Source organism: Chanodichthys erythropterus, chromosome 18 (assembly GCF_024489055.1).
Source record: "Chanodichthys erythropterus isolate Z2021 chromosome 18, ASM2448905v1, whole genome shotgun sequence".
Taxonomy (NCBI): Eukaryota; Metazoa; Chordata; class Actinopteri; order Cypriniformes; family Xenocyprididae; genus Chanodichthys; species Chanodichthys erythropterus.
The window spans coordinates 30,011,160-30,029,516 of record NC_090238.1 but is presented as its reverse complement, the minus strand read 5'-3'; the positions used below and the strand labels follow the sequence as shown (position 1 = coordinate 30,029,516).

General features: G+C 36.7%; 1 protein-coding gene across 1 annotated transcript in view; it reads left to right on the top strand.

Annotated features, from left to right (window-relative positions):
- Window positions 1-3,755: 3,755 nt before the first annotated feature.
- The window catches only part of slc35f4 (solute carrier family 35 member F4), a 43,042-nt gene continuing 28,440 nt past the window's right edge, over window positions 3,756-18,357 (top strand). The window contains exon 1 of the mRNA XM_067367825.1: window positions 3,756-3,994. Within this exon, the coding sequence (XP_067223926.1) occupies window positions 3,775-3,994 (220 nt within the window). The 5' untranslated portion in view covers window positions 3,756-3,774. The remainder of the gene's footprint in view (window positions 3,995-18,357) is intronic.

Here is an 18,357-nt window from a genome sequence, read left to right as displayed (position 1 = left end):
GATCACTCCCTTATCGATGACTACAATCGGCAGGTAGGTGCTCCTGGGAACGCCGAGAGGCGTTCCTAGGAGGGGGGGTACTGTCACGGTTGAAGATCCGCAGTCTCGTTCTGTGGTCTGTGTTTATGTTGTGCTGTCACGTTAATTGTTTCATGTGGGCGTCGCCGCTGATTGCAGATCAGCGGCAGCTGTGTCCTATCTGGACTGCCTATTTATTTCCTTGTCTTTCGTCTTGTGTTTGTCAGATCGTTGTTGGAGTTCCCTGTTCTGTTTCCTGGTTTCCTCGTGTGTGCTTCCATTTGGAGTTGTTTCGTCGTGTCTTCACTCTGGATTACTGTTTCATCGTTGGATTCTTCACTTCTGATTCACTCCCACGGACTTCACCACGATCATCTCACCGCGGCCCACCAAGGTCCCTGTGTCGCCGCTCTCCTGCTGTCTGTGTGTTTGTTATCTGACTTTCTGGCGTGAAGCTCAAATAAATGAGATATTTTGACTTGCACTTGCATCCCTCGTTATTTCCCGTGACACCCTTAATGTCAAAGTCTATAATATCTTAAAATATCAAGAAATTTTACTTTTTTATGTCAAGGCAAGGTTAGTCTGCAAAATGTCATTGTGGTGCGACACTCCAGAAACGTGGTGATATTTGTGTATTAAATAATTCATGATATTTGTGAACAAACAAATCCTACTTTGAAAAGTATAATTAAAAACATTTTGATAGTATTGATTAGACAAACGTTTTCAATGTCTAAGAAAAATGGGTTGGTTTTACTCAAAGGTTACACCACATGACAGTTTTAAATTAAGAATTATTAAATATATTTTCACAAAAAGTGATTAAAATGTTTTTGAAACCAACATGAATACATATTGGGCCTGATTCAATGATTTACATTAATGATTTTTCCTTTATAAAATGTTGAAAATAAATGTTATTATATTGTTTTCTGTTCTAAAATTACAGGTTACACTTTATTGTAAGGTGTCCTTGTTACAGTGCAATTATACAATAAATGAGTAACATTAATTAGCAGCATGTAGGACACTTCAAAATAGTGTTACCCAAAATAACTTTGTATTTCATTGGCTATGCAAAAAACGACGTGAGATTGAATGCATTCTGAATGGTGTAGAAAAGTTCTGTGTGTCGTAAGTTGCTGTTGTGGCCACCAAACAACCATAACAAGTGTGAAGAATGGTACGAGAGAGAGATTGCATAGCAGGCTGGAAAGAGAACAAAAGGAAACAAAGCAATGAGCAGAGCAGATTGGTTTAGCCAAGAGTGAGGAAAGCGAAGCTTATAGAGGCTGGCGCTGTAATTGGGCCACATATGAAACTCAGCATGTGTCCTTCTCTCACAGGAAATCCAAGAGCACCGTGAGAAAATTCTCCTTCCTATGCCAGAGATCAATTTCATACAAAGTGCTAAGGATTTGCTGCAGAACCATAGAGGAGTCACTGAAATAGACTTGGCTTGTAATATTGGACTGGGTTTGGGCTGAACCTCAGCACTTTTACTGGATGTTCAAGAATTCATTGGCTTTGAGCGGAGGTGCTTGAGGCTGAGACCAGCAACTTAAAACTTGCATTCAGAGGCACTTTATAGTGCTTTGTTCTAGATTTGAAGTTGTGTTCCTACTTACTGCCATGGGAGAGATCCAAACTATGTGGCTAAATGAAAGTGAAAACACTTTACAACAACTACAACTGTACCTCTGTGGTAGCTCAAACATGAATTAGCCATTATTGTATCTCTCACATTAACAATCAGGAGTGGAGAAATTACCCTTGAACGCAGATTCCGTGAAGCTAGCTGAATCTAATTTTGTTGGGCAAAATGGCCTTGTGGCACCATCTCAGAGCTACACTCTCACTCTCAAAGCCTCATAAATATTTGAAGGAAAACAATAAATAGAGACACAGCCGCAGGCCACTAAAGTATTAAAGTGTAACATATGTGCACTAAAACACAGAGAGAGAAATTCAAGCAAGAAATGGACAAACACTGTTTCTTCACTTTTGCTAATGTGTCCACACTGTTGAAAAAAACAGCATATGCTGGTTAGGTATGTTTTGATGCATTGAAGCTGGTTTGAGCTGGTTTATGCTGGTCCTCAGCGAGCTAGTTGCCTAGGACCAGCACTTGACCAGCTTAAAGAGTTAGTTCACCCAAAAATGAAAATAATGTCATTTCTTACTCACCCTCTTGTCGTTCCACACCCGTAAGACCTTCGTTAAACATCAGAGAGCAAATTAAGATATTTTTGTTGAAATCTGATGGCTCCGTGAGGCCTGCATAGCCAGCAATGACACTTCCTCTCTCAAGATCCATAAAGGTACTAAAAACATATTTAAGTCAGTTCCACCGAACGGCTGAAATCACGTGACTTTGGCGATCCGAACTGCTGATTCGACACGCTGATTCATAACGCTCCGAATCTTACTGAAGCATTGTTTTGAAATCGGCCATCACTATATAAGTCGTTATTTTGTTTTTTTGGCGCACCAAAAATATTCTCGTTGCTTTATAATATTAATATTGAACCACTGTACTCACATGAACTGATTTAAATATGTTTTTAGTACATTAATGGATCTTGAGAGAGGAAATGTCATTGCTCGCTATGGAGGCCTCACGGAGCCATCAGATTTCAACAAAAATATCATAATTTGCGTTCCGAAGATTAACGAAGGTCTTACAGGTGTGGAACTGCATGAGGGTAAGTAATTAATGACATTATTTTCATTTTTGGGTGAACTAACCCTTTAAACCAGCTCATGACCAGATAAAGACCAGTATAAACCAGCTCAAACCCGTTTCCATGCTTCAAAACATACCTAACCAGCATATGCTTTTTTTTTTTTAACAGGTAAAAAAAAAAAAAAAAAATCAACCTATCAATCAATCTATCTATGTTTCTATATGCCTGGTCCAAAGCATTTTCCTAAAAACATACGTTTCACTTTTGTCATGTCCACTTTTCATTCCCGCCTTTTCTGTTGACTATTTCAGTGACTCCTTTAGACCCAAGATTGCATATACCACTAGTTGCCATTCAATACTTTAAACTGCATAAGACCATATGTTTTATCACTGCAGTGCCTTGAGCGGCACATTGCAACAATGCATGTTGAAATATTTTAGGGAGAAGCCCCAATAGTAGCATGATTACGGCACGACTATAAATATACACTCGTGTCTCCTCTTTTGTAATAACGACAGCACTCCACTGCGTCCACCCTACCGTGATATCAGAATCTCGAGCGAATAGTTCTTTTGAACAGGTTCTTTTTAATGATTCATTCAAACCGAATCGCGCAGCGTTTGTAAATCACAGGAGTAAAACTATGAGGTGGCTAATAATATAAACCAAAAAAGTATTTTGTAAAAACTCGTTGAAAACATAGACAAGTCGCATTACTAAAGTAAAGAATACAGTATCTAAAAAAATATGTACCACAAAAATAAAAAAAACGATGATAAGTGAAAAGATTTGGTGATTCAGTTTTTATGGAGCTGTTCACTCAAACGAACCGATTCACTAAAACGAATCAGACCTCCCAGTGCTTACTGCCATCTGTTCGGAGCAGCGTGACGCCCCCTGCTGTCTGATGCACGAAAGGCGCTGGGCAAGTTTCACACAACCCTGTACGACTCCTCAAAGCAATGTGTGCAGGAATTTGACTCGGGTGATGCTCTCAACAGCGGGTTTCGTATGGTTATTGCTTGTAACCTAAAAGCTGCCGTTTTGCCCGTCTTGAGGTAAAATGAGCAGCACGGATATCCTGGAGTCGGGAGAGGAGCCCTGCTTTCGCCTGGAGCACCTACCGGGCAAGAGTCCGCACCTAGCGGGCAAGGCGTCTCCGCAGGTGAACAACCGCTGGGATGCGCCTCAAGTGACGGCCAACGGGGTCCATGACATTGAGGATCGGATTTTACGAATTACAGGCTATTACGGCTATAACCCCGGGTACTCCAGCCACAGAAGTAAGTGTTTAAAACACACGCAATTACAAATGTAACAGTAATGGTGTCGAGATCAAGTGGTGGCCTTGAACGATGAATCTATACGATGTGAATGTGGAGGAAACACATGCTGTGCGGGCTATCTTATTTTGTTTGTTTGGTGCTTTGTTCATAAGTTATGTGCTTTCTGCATAAATCTGATCAACAAATGAAATTAGTCTGCAGAACTTTCTGTCCAAGTTTTAGAAAAGGATAAAATGTAGAATTAGATATAGAATAGGTCAGAATAGGGTGAAATAACAGAATATGACATAGGATGTATAATATATTAAAAAAATGTCATATATAAAAAATAGGGGAAAAATTTAGATTTGAGAAATAAGATTAAAACTATTAAAAATGTAATAGATGGTATAACATGAAAATGAAAATACCACTTTGCTTTATAGATAGCTTAAATCCATCAGTGAAGTAATTTATGTCAACAAATATAAATATCTTATGGCTTTTATTGGCTTATGTTTTATGAAACAGATTTATTTACAAATGATATAGCCTACTTATATATGCAGTGATAATAAGCCATTGTGCAAACAAGTATATATATATATATAAAGCAAGATGTGTGGACAGAATGCAACAGTAGTAGACACTGATTTACTGCACACATATTAAAATGACAATGTGAATGGAGTAGAGTGATGATTGGCTCCTAATTATAGGTCTCTGTGCCTTTCCTGAATTTCAACATCCTCAGTCTATTGTAATGCAATCGAAAGAGTCTTGACACGGGACAGATTTGAGGATCAGCTTTTGTTAGCAGCATGCATTATTATTGCAGCCAAGTGTAAGTGCAAGTACATGGCGAATGCACGAGCGCTGGTGTAGCCTGTGTTTCTGGTGTGCTGTTATTACATTGCTGCAGTATGTAAGTACATGAATCATGTCTTATGAATATCAGTATGTATGCATTTGTGTGTGTTGAAGTCCCTGAGGATGATGGATGGTTAAGTTAACTCTGTACTGTTTTCATCTTTGCCACTTGTTGTATTACATAAGCACATCACACATAACAGGCCGTGCTAGATATGCCAATTAAAGCAAAAAACAATAGGGACAATCATATTGAAATAGATTTTCAAATGAAGAAGGTGATTCAAACAAATGTTCTTTTTTATGAGAGCTTATTTGAAAGCTCAGAGTTACTGTGCTCAGCCACATATCAACTGAAAAGGTTTTTCGGAAGATTTTTTTTAATGCAAAGATGTCACATTGATATGTTTCCTCTGAGACAATGCCTTGCTCATCACTGTTTAAAGACCTGACTCAGCACCAGTGTTGGGGAAAGCCACTTTTAAAAGTAACTGGGCTGGGCTTGCTTGTTTGTTTTTGAAAACAAAAGTACTATTTTTGGCAAATGTAAAGGCCCTTTCGCACCAGTGAAATGAATAAGCCTCAGGCTGAAGTCAGTCAATAAATGGGAAAACAAAGTAACTTGCATTACTTATTTGAAATAGTAACTCAGATATGTTGTAAATTTAAAAGTAATGCATTACTTTACTAGTTACTTGAAAAAGTAATCTAATTAAATATGTAACTCACGTTACTTGTAATGCATTACCCGCAACTCTGCTCAACACTATATGTAGTGAATTAAAGGGTTAGTTCACCCAAAAATGTCATTATTTACTCACCCTCATGTCGTTCCACATTCGTAAGACCTTCGTTCATCTTCGGAACTCAATTTAAGATATTTTGATGAAATCCGAGAGGTTTTTTTATCCTCCATTGAAAGCAATAAAAAAAAAACACATTCAATGTCTAGAAAAGTAGTAAAAAAGTCGACGTGACTACTGTGGTTCAACCTTAATGTTATGAATTGACGAGAATACTTTTTGTGTGCAAAACAAAACAAAAATAGCGACTTTATTCAACATTCGTCTCTCCCCTGTTATTCTGCTACACTATTTTCATTGCAGCACTTCCAGGTTCTACGTCCGAATGGCGGCTCAGTATTGGCCAACGCCCGTTCACTTGAGCAGCACGAGGCATGTAATGCTGATGCAGGAGCCAGCCAATAATGAGCCGGCATTTGGACGTAAACATGGAAATGCAGCACTGCACGAACTGCATAACAGACTGACAGAGAAGAGGTAAAAATGTTGAATTATATCGTTATTTTTGTTTTGTTTTTGTGCACAAAAGTATCCTTGTCGCTTCATAAAATTAAGGTCAAACCACTTTAGTCAAGTTGACAATTTTAACAATGTTTTTACTACTTTTCTGGACATTGAATGTGGCAATTTTGTTGCTTTCAGTGAAGGATAAAAAAAACCTCTCGGGGATTCATCAAAATATCTTAATTTGTACGAAGATGAACGAAGGTCTTACGGGTGTGGAACGACATGAGGGTGAGTAATAAATGACAGAAATTTCATTTTTGTGTGAACTAACCCTTTAAAGTGTCAGTCGTAGACAGACAAGGAGAACAATGTGACACTATTATTTAACACAACCAGCTGTTATCACCGTCCTGCATCCTTCCCAAAGAACTTTGTAATTGACGTGTAAGCCCAAAATTGATGCTTTATAATTTATAAACTAATTAAGTGTTGGTTTTGCACAATAACCCTGAGGAAATGGGCCAAGGTAAGTCTTACATATCATGACTGCTGAACGCTACAGTTAAATTTGTTAAAGTCAAGACGGTGAAAGGGCATTCACAACCAATTTTACTTTTTTAATGGTGAATGTTTTGTAAGTGAAACATGGTATTGTGAAAAGTGGCCATTCCACAGCCAAATCTACTTTCAATGTGAACCTGAAACACATCTGGCATTTTTAGTGAGGCTATTTGACTGGGACATGGAGGTCAAGTTCACACTCAAGAGCATCTCAACTAATAACCTGTGGTGCATCTTTTCTTTTTCAGTAGAAATGGCTGTGGTCCTGAAGAAATTGTGGTGCAACTTAATTTGATGTTTATTGTTTAAAAAAAGCAACATATACTATTAATATTTTTGTATATTTATCAGATATAATTTATATATTTTGTATTCATTTATACCTTTAAGCAGAAATAAACATATAATTATTGTCTGTGGTTAAAGTTCTAACACAGTCAGTTCATTTTAATGAATGAAAGCTAAATAAAATGCTAAGTATTGGATTGGCCAATTTGTGTGGGTGACACTCGTAGTGTAATATATGTGCATAGCTATACACTGCCCTCCAAAATTTTGGAAAGGCCCCAGGCAAAGTGGGGTTTTGGACAACATCAGCATAAACCCTTATCATTTTGTGATGACTTTACATCGATAAGGGACAACACAAACTATATTATTTAATAACCATTTTATTAAATAAAAAATAAATTCACAAAAATACTAAAGCTGTTGATAAATCATCTTTAAACTGTGTTCTGATCGATCTGTTGTGCACTAACTTTAATTGACAAACAACCAGTAAAGCTATAGGTGACTTAAGAATCCTTGGCCCTGTTAATCCAGTAATCAGGCATCAAAGCTGCAAAAGGGCCATGTCTGTCCGTCTCATGACTTTATGTGCAGCCTATATTTCCATTACTGTATGTCATTAACAAGAAAATCATTTTTCTAGTCTTCAGTAACAATTGCAAGTTACTTGCAGAAATGATAATGGTAATGATTTATGCAGGCAAATTTTCCAAAACCACACTTTGTCTAGGGCAGGGGTTCCCAAACACATTTCATATTCCCAACACTGTACATTTTGCACGTCTCCTTTGTCTGACACACCCATTTCAGGTCTTGGAGTCTCGACTAATGAGCTTATGATCTGAATCAGGTCTTACTGATTAAGGAGGCATGGAAAACTTGCGGTGTTGGTGTTGGCTCCAGGAATACGTTTGGGAAACCCTGGTCTAGGGTGTTTCCAAAGTTTTGGAGGGAACTGTATACTGTTTAATGGCAATGGACAGAGGCAGATTTATATAATATCACTCGAAAAGTAAATAAGTACGTGTGTGTGTGTGTGTGCGCGCATGCGCGTTTTTGTGACATATCAGGACACAAATGTGTATAATGACAGGTATTACAAGGAGAGGGTGACTTATGAGGACATCAACCCATGTCCCCATTTTTCAAAAGGTTTATAAATCATACAGAATGAGTTTTTTTGAGAAAGTAAAAATGTGCACAGTTTTCTGTGATGGGTTTAGGGTTAGGGTTGGTGTAGGGCGATAGAAAATAAGGTTTGTACTGTATAAAAACCATTACGCCTATGGAATGTCCCCACAATTCACAAAAACAAACCTGTGTGTGTGTCAATGAAAGCCTAAATACAATCAGCAGAACTAAAAAGCTAAATGTACTGTGGGCTATTAACAAACTACACCACAGATGCATGACCTCAACTTCCAACAACTTTCAGTCTTTATCTAAAAAAAAACCTAAAAAAAAATTCCCTTAAAGTTTGAGTTACAATAGTTTGCAAGAGCACGATAATAAACACAATGAGGCATAAAAGTGGACTAGTGAGTAGATGAATTTACCAGTTTGGCCTGATGGTGTTTAATATCCCCAGCAACCTCTGTAATTCCATTTATCCACTTGTTAGCAAAAAGTAAAAGCTTTAAAAAATCCCAAGGGGTATTACCAGGACTTAATTTGTGCCGGAACAAACACAAACATATATATATATATATATCTTGAGAGAACTTGTTGTGATGGAGGCCATTGCTTCAGAGAGAGTTATTTGTGTTGTTGGACATTGTTTTATTAAATGCTGCGAGGAGATGCAGAAGAACTGATGAAATATGGGGCCTAAATGGCCGCTATGCCCATACGCCGGTCTTGTGCCTAATTTAGACTCTTTTTCACATTATTACCCCCTCGTTTAAGACACTCCCTGATTGCCTATTCCTAACCTCACTCCCTAATCTAAACCCCACCACAACAAATAATGTTCTAAACTCACCTATACACCTATACTACACCTATATAGATTTAGGGGGTAATAATCTAGTGGGGGTATGAATTGGGCACAACACTAATAGCCTCCGTAATTACCTGCAAGCGCCCACATACAAAATGATTATGACTAGAGTTTAAACTTCAGAAATCCATATGTATGCCAAGGGCTATGTTTGACAGACTTTTGTTCATTTTTTTTTTTGAGTGAACTAAAGCACAAAAATATAATAATATGTTTGCAGAGATTTAGGAAACATGCTAAGTTCACATACAAAAACAAATCTACAGCCAGTTATTCTACTCTGAAATGCGTGTTTCATGTTGGAATGTCTGTTTTTGTTTTGGTCTGTGTGATCCCGCCAAAGTCCCTTTCAAGGAAAGTCTGTTCACTCAGCGGCCATATTTGCAACGCCACTATTTCGGGCATCCAAGTCATATCTATTTGAATGGGGGGATCCTGAAATCTCAAAAACTGCTTGGCGAACTCACAATTAAGTAACATATTTCAAATCAGCAACAACATCTGACATGAACTGTCTCATAAATGTTGTTTCTTATGCTCAAATAGCGTTAAAAACGCTTATTTTTCAGGCTAGAAAAGCCAATGTGCATGTGCAGTCTTATGTGCGAGTGTCAGGTTTCTATGGGAACCGGAGCTTCTAGCGGCAGCTGCGGTGACGCAATGACTATATCAATCAGCGATTGGCTCTTTTACTTAGAAGGCGGGACATATTCTGCCACATTACAAGTTGCAGTTTCTCTAAAAGGAGTGAACCGTCTCTCTATATCTATAGTCTTTGATCCCGCCATTGCCAGTTTACCCAATAGTATTTCGACACCCCAAGTTGCCAGTCATTTGGAAACCAGCAAACAAACTATGTTAGAGTACAGTACCCATTTCAACCACTAGATGACAATATTGCATACTGCACCTTTAATCCATAATGCCATGTGTGTTACGTACACAAATGGTTACAACACAAGATCAGTATGCGGATCTTGTACGTCTCTTAACGTGCATTTGAACTAACACAGAACGCAAGATAATCAGCATCTATCTCATTAAATTTCTATGTTAATTCTGAGAGTATATGTCCATTTCCATTCAGGATTTCTTATGCACATTTTCAAAATAGTTGGATGGAAAACCAACTGAGATTGCGCATATGTTTCATTACTTTTCCCTACCCCACTAACTTGCCGGATTGACTCTTCAAACAGTTAAATGTTAGGGGAGTATAGCTGATGCCTAAATGTGTAATGGGATGCCAGAGCCGTGTACTGTGAACAAATGAATCCCTGCAGCACCCAACCAACCCAAGACGATGCTTCTCTACCAGCTGGATGTAACTGCATCAGATCAGACTGGCTGAAATAACCGCTGAAGCTTTAGAACATGCTCACGCCTTCTTTCACAGATCCTACAAAGCTTATGCTCCCAAAACTTTTTGCAACCGTTTGCTAATTGCCCGAAAACCCCCTCTTTCATAAGAGCAAGAAAGAATCATCCAGCATAGCCTTTGCGAGAAACAGTCTGTTGGTGTCATGTCTTCTGACCTCTCAGATGCCAGAGTTAATGTGATCCAATCATCTAAATGTATCTGCAGCGGGTGCTCTGACTTCAGACCACCTTGCCTAGAGAGCTATTTTTAGCTACAGGCCTAATGGGACCCTTCTCATCTACTTAGTCAGAGAGGCGCTGTTAACTGTGGGCTCACATGGGAGCTTTACAGACTTCAGAACAGACAGCTGACGCAAGTAATCATCCTTGAATTGTTAACCCCAAAATAATAATAATAATAATAATGTTCACACTTTAAGTCAGTGTTATTGTAGTGGCATTTTCGTTTTAGTTCTCATTTAGTTTTATTATTATTATTTATTAAAATTTATTAAAATTTCAGTACCGACTTGGTACCCCAGGTGAAAAAAAAATACACTTCTATAATGTACTTAAAGTGCTCTATTTTCGCGCACTAATTTTGTACTTAATATACTAAAAATTCTTCTTTAGTACTAGATAATCTTAAGAACATCTAAGTGTACTCAACTGTGCTATTTTGAGACACCATGAAATATGAACTAAAAAGTGCTTTTAATGTGCTTTTTATGTGCTTTTAATATAGCTGTATTTAAAAAATGTATTTAGATAGCCCTTATAGTGCATTTGAACCCATAGTGTACTACAAGTGGTAACTAAATACATTTTTTGAATACAGAGATAGTTTATTAAAAGCACATTTTAGTTCATATTTCATGCTGTCTCAAAATAGCACAGTTGAGTACACTTAGATGTTCTTAAGATGATCTTAATTAGTACAAAAGAATAATTTTTTGTATCAAGTACAAAATTAGTGTGTGAAAATAGAACACTTTAAGTACATTTTAGAAGTGTACTTTTTTTTCACCTGGGACTGAAGTCGGTACTTTTGACAACTCTAGTTTCTGGTATATTTCTTTAAAATAAATGCCACTAAAATATTGCAACTTTGATACATTAAGTGTGACTTACTGTAAATGTCCAAATACTTTCGGAGCTACTGTTTATTTGAAACAAATATATTTTTGCACCTTTCTTTGAATAATATACACAGTAGCATGAATGATCCATTTTAAAGTAAATCACTTTAAAAAAAAAACAAAAAACAGAACTGACACTTTTGCTGCGTCCCAATTCGCCTACTTATACTACGTCCTAAAAGTATGTACTGTTTTTGTAAAGAAAAAGTACATACTTTTGAGTGTGTAGCAGAAGAGTATGCAAGCTTTGGGACATACTACCTCGTCATAATTGCGTCATTAACGGACATTCTGTCGCTTAGTTACGCAACCTGTAACTGTTTAAACTGTCCAGTCAATCATCTTGTCACAGATAAAATCCTCAACATTCAATTCAATTTAATTTCCTACCGTTTGGGAGAGAAATGTAGTCGCACGTTTATCTGCCAGTCATGGGTCTTTCATGCAGAGAACTCTCCTCATCTTCGCATAATGATGCAATTAAAAGTTAATGACCAAACGCATCGTTATAAAAGTTCACAATGCTGTTGCAGATGAAATATAATGTGGATAACATTTAATAAATATCTTTTCGTCAGGTTATACTGATTATTAAACATTCAAGCCCCTTTATCTTAACCGCTCTGCTTAACCGTCGGTCTCGCATATCCGTCATGTTTGTAGTTTTTTGACAATTTTTATTCGTATTTGTAGTTCTAATCGAATCCTCGTCCACAGCGCATTGTGTTATGGGCAGTATTAGCCGTTAGAAGTGTGCACGGATCTGCACTTCGAATTCTAACTGGAAAAAGTAGACCATCTTTGGAATACTCATTTCAACATACTACGATTTGGGACATACTAATTCTTAGTATGCGAATAGTATGCGAATTGGGACGCAGCATTTCATTTTAATAAACAGATCTGTGTCACATGTCAGTCACAACTGCAGTGTGAATGTAGCCAGTATCACTCAACAGATATGTGATTTTCAGAGGTCAGAGGTCATGGTGTGGAGGGATTGAAGCAGGTGGTATTAAACAATGTACTCCATCAACTAATATGACATGGAAACCAATAACTTTTTATTGACATACAGTGCCCTCCCATTTTGGAAACGCCCTGAAGTAGGGTTTTTGACAATATCAGCATACATACTTACCATTTCTTGCCATATTTGCATTATAATAACTTAAATTATCACTAGATTCACTTATCACTTAATTATCACTAAAGAGCAGCAATAATGATTTTCTTGGTAACACTTTACAATAACTTTCCATTAATTAATGCATTAACTAACAAAACATTTGTTACATAATAACAGCAATACATTTGTTACAGTATTTATTAGTCTTTGTGAACGTTAGTTAATAAAAGTATGTTCGCTCAAGTCCATTAAAGTCAATTAATTAAAACCATTACTAATTAAACTTATACATAACAGACCAGTCAGAACACAGTTTAGAGATGATTCATAAATAGCTTTAGTGTTTTCAGTGTTGTGAATTCATTTTTTATTTAATAAAATGTTTGCATAATTTGTGTTATCCCTTGTAAATGAAAAGTCATCACAAAATGATAAGGATTTATGCTGATGTTGTCCAACCCCACTTTGCCTGGGGCCTTTCCAAACTTTTTGGACATCTCTAAACTTCTTTTAGAGTCATTGAGATTTTCAGACGTGTTACTAACTTTTCTGATCAGAGATTGTTTATACTGTATGCTGCAAGATCAGCACAAAATTGTCTGAATACTTTATGTGCGCTCTTGTGCTGCCCCCATCTGGTCATTTGACATGTATCTCTTCACTCGTTCATTGATTCAGGCTGATGTAGTGATGATCCTAATGACACAGACATATTGTGAATCATTTTACTTTATACTTTACTTCATATGTGGCTGATTCTGAGAGTAGCTATCAATGCAGATCAAGGCTAGATGGGGTAAATCTTGATCGTGCACATTTGCTGCAACCAAGGTTCAGTTAGTGGTTAGCATTAGGGTTAGGACTATCTGGCCACAGTGAATCATAAGCTTTGAGTTCAGAGAGGAGCTGTAACCCCTTCACCTGGACACAAGATGTCACTCTTCTCTTTTTACAGTGTGTACAGAGGTATAATACTCTTTTAGAAAGCAACTGTTATTCCTATTTGTGCATCCTACAAAAAGTACTAATATACATGGGGCCTTTTTTGCTCATTGGCATTTATATTCTTTTGTCGTCTCCAGAGCCATAAATATAATATTTTATTAACAGTTTTTCCCTGCATAGTGCTGTAGTACACCATCTACCAGCAGGGCTTAACTGCTGAAACTATCCAGCGGAACATTGACCCCCACATCCATTTCACTGGTCTAAACCGCAAGATGTTTTGAGCGCCAGCAGTTTCAGAACAGCAGCCACAGAATAGAAGTGGGGGCGGAGCTCATACAGTCTTAAAGGTATAGTTCAGCTTAAAATGAAAATTATGTCATAATTCACTCGCCCGCGCCCTCGCCACTCAAATGCTTCTTTCTTTTATGGACCACAAAGGGGGATTTTTTTTTTTTATGTCCCGGTTGCGCTTGTCCATATAATGGCAATGAATAACAACCAGCATCAAGCTTTTTAAAAAAGATGCAAAAGTATCACAGAATACGTTTTTGCGATTTCTAGGCGTTATATTTTGTGTCGTGCTTTTGTTAATCTTGATTTATCACAACTTGTGTGCTTTTTCTGGGTGGGACGGAGTGAACTGCGGCACTAACAGAGCCACATTAACGTGCACGTCACACAGCCATGCACAGAAGACCAACAGCCAAGGTTAGGATTTTTGTTAAATAATACATTACATTTCTTATCATATACCCCCAGAACATTTGGAATATGCGACATGTGTCGCATGGGATCATTCTGTGATACTTTTGCATCTTTTTTTAAAAAAGCTTGATGCTGGTTGCTATTCATTGCCATTATTCGGCTTCCGGGTCCAAACGCTCATACCACAAGAAAACAACAAATACCTCAAAATACCCCATAGATTTTTTTAAATTAATTTTTTTAACTGCCTATTTTGAGGCATAATTAGAAAAGCACAGATTCAGGCTGTGGCCCCTTTAAATTCTTGTGCTCTCCGCCCACGGAGCTCGTGCTTGCCTTAAACAGCATAAATAAAATTCACACAGCTAATATAACCCTCAAAATGGATCTTTACAAAGTGTTCGTCATGCATGCTGCATGCATACATCGGATTATGTGAGTATTGTATTTATTTGGATGTTTACATTTGATTCTGAATGAGTTTGAGGCTGTGCTCCGTGGCTAATGGCTAATGCTACACTGTTGGAGAGATTTATAAAGAATAAAGATGTGTTTATGAATTATACAGACTGTGTATGAAGTGTTTAAAAATGAAAATAGTGAAGGCTCTTGTCTCTGTGAATACAGTAAGAAACGATGGTAACTTTAACCACATTTAACAGTACATTAGCAACATGCTAATGAAACATTTAGAAAGTCAATTCACAAATATCACTAAAAATATCATGTCAGTTATTATTGCTCCATCTGCCATTTTCCGCTATTGTTCTTGCTTGCTTACCTAGTCTGATGATTCAGCTGTGCACAGATCCAGACGTTAATACTGGCTGCCCTTGTGTAATGCCTTGAACATGGGCTGGCATATGCAAATATTAGGGTCATACATATTAATGATCCCGACTGTTACATAAAAGTCACTGTTATGTTGAGATTCGCCTGTTCTTCGGAGGTCTTTTAAACAATTGAGATTTATACAAGAAGGAGGAAACAATGGAGTTTAAGACTCACTGTATGTCATTTTCATGTACTGAACTCTTGTTATTCAACTATGCCTAGATAAATTCAATTTTTTAATTCTATGGCACCTTTAAATGCGGTCACTTTTCAATTCATACAAAGATATCATGATGTACACTGAACATTATTTTAAAATCATGTTAATGTGTAGTACAAACACAATATTGTTTGTTCATACTGCATGATGAACAAATACTTTTAACTGTAACATTTTGAAATATTAATAAATGTGCAACCGCACTGTAAAATGTATCCCATTTGACTGATTTGACTTTTTCATGTTCGTGTGTTGTTACAAATAGTACTTAAAGACACAGAGTATGGACATTTATTTAATATCAAATATATTTTAATTATAGTATTTATTCATATAAAATTCAAAATAAACATTTAATGCAAAACCTCTGGTTTTCAATCAGTAAGACATTTGACAACAGAACAAGCAAAATTCAGCAAATTAATGCGTTGATTATTAGGCCATGAAAAGTCTTTTTCCATTTTTCAAGAATGACCTCTTTTAGAGACTGGATGCTGGATGGAGAGTGATGCTCAACTTGTCTCTTCAGAATTCCCCATAGGTGTTCAATTGGGTTCAGATCACTGAATCCTTTACCCTGTTCTTCTTCAGAAATGCAACAGTGGCCTTAGATGTGTGTTTAGGATCATTTTCATGTTGGAAAAGTGCACGACGACCAAGGGCACAGAGTGATTGATGGTAGCATCTTATTAGGGCATGAAAAGTCATAATTATAAAATAAAGAGTGGCAATTATGAGATACTAAGTCTTAATTATGAGATAAACAATTATTACATAAAAAGTCAAATAATATTGTCATAATTATGACTTAGTATCACATAATTTCGACTTTTTGCAATAATTGTCATTTTATTTCGTAATTCTTTTTATTTCATAATTAACTTAGTATTCATAATTTTGAGTCCATCACATAATTATGTCTTTTTATCTTATGATTATGACTCGTAAAATCAATATTTTATGTCATAATTATGACATTCTAATTATAATTCACCAAAGCATGATTTTTTAATGTGGCAGAAATTGGCTTCCATAGTTGTTCACATTTGTTAACAGGAAAGACCAGGTGGCGTCCAAACAGCGGAAGTCTGACCTTTAGAATTTCTTTTTGAATTTTTAAACAGTGAGTATAAAGCGATAAAGATGAGAAAGGTCATATTTATGCAAATCACGCAGCTCCTCAGCTCTTGTAATTCTTTTACGGGGTTTTGACAGATTGGTTATGAAGTGTGTGTAACACTCATAGTGTGTGGGTGCACTATTCCCCTCTCATCTCATCTTGTCTCGCTCTCGTCTCATAGAACACAGCTAATAGACGTGCATAAAGGACGCAGCAGGTCTGTAGACAATGCTGGAGGATCATGGCACTGATCTAAATGACAAAGGTGCTGAAATGGGGCCGCGGTGGCAATGTCGAAGGTAGAACACAAGGGCCAGGCGTTGCTATGGCAGGGATGTAAGAGGAGGGGGGCATTGGGACAAAACAACAGGCATCTCAAATGGCAGGTGTCCGTTTGAAAAAGAGGGTTAAAAATAAGACTTCTACTCAATATTGGTCCATGTGTGTGCTTTTTATTTTCTCTACAGGAGTGCATGAATTCTGTCGCTTAATGGAAGTAGAATGAGTGACTGCAGTATATTAATAATATATCAGCAAGACAAAAGTTAAGTCATTAAAAAAGCTGTGGTTTAATTTTCTTCTTGGCATCACAAAATATATGCAGCCTTGACACAAAATCCATCATCGATTATGTGTGAATATGTAATATAAGCTTATACTTGATCTGCGGAAATATAATCTTGTATTTTATAGTCTCTCTCTGGGTGTGAAGCGCTGTATGCATGTGCTGCAAACACAAGAGAGATATTGATATACATGATTGAATGCAAACTCAATTGACTAGAGGGAAAGGGTTGTACATGCACTTTGTGTGTATGTGTAAAAACACAAGAATGCAGAAGTGGCTCATGGTCCACTAAAACATTTATGTTAAATTGTGTTAAAGTGGCCCTAAAATCAGTTTGGACCATTATGATAAAAATAAAAAGTTTGTGTTCAGTATGATTTTTAAAAAAAAAGAAATTAATACTTTTTTTCAGCAAAAATGCATTAAATTTATTAAAAGTGACAGTAAAGACATTTACATTGTTACAAAAAATATATATTTTGAATAAATGCTGTTCTTTTCTATTCATTAAAGAATTGTAACTTAAGCACCAAATCAGCATATTAGAATAACTTCTGAAGGATCATGTTACGCTGAAGACTGGAGTAATGATGCTGAAAATTCAGCTTTGAATAAATTATATTTTAAAATCAGTTATTTTATATTGTAATAATATTTCACAATATTACTGTATTTTTCATCAAATAAATGCAGCCTTGGTGAGCCTAACAAATGTAAAAAAAAAAAAAAAAAAAACCTTTGAATTATAGTGTGTTTAGACATTTTATGGTTGTCTAACAATGCAGTGCTTAGCGTAAATGAGTACACCCCCTTTGAAAAGTCACATTTTAAACAATATCTCAATGAACACAAAAACAATTTCCAAAATGTTGACAAGACTAAGTTTAATATAACATCTGTTTAACTTTTAACATGAAAGTAAGGTTAATAATATAACTTAGATTACACATTTTTCAGTTTTACTCCAATTAGGGTGATGCAAAAATGAGTACACCCCACAACAAAAACTACTACATCAAGTACTTTGTATGGCCTCCATGATTTTTAATGACAATACCAAGTCTTCTAGGCATGGAATGAACAAGTTGGCGACAATCTACAACATCTATCTTTTTCCATTCTTCAAGAATGACCTCTTTTAGAGACTGGATGCTGGATGGAGAGTGATGCTCAGCTTGTCTCTTCAGAATTCCCCATAGGTGTTCGATTGGGTTCAGATCAGAAGCCACTGAATCACTTTCACCCTGTTCTTCTTCAGAAATCCAACAGTGGCCTTAGATGTGTGTTTAGGATCATTGTCATGTTGGAAAAGTGCACGACGACCAAGGGCACAGAGTGATGGTAGCATCTTCTCTTTCAGTATAGAGCAGTACATCTGTGAATTCATG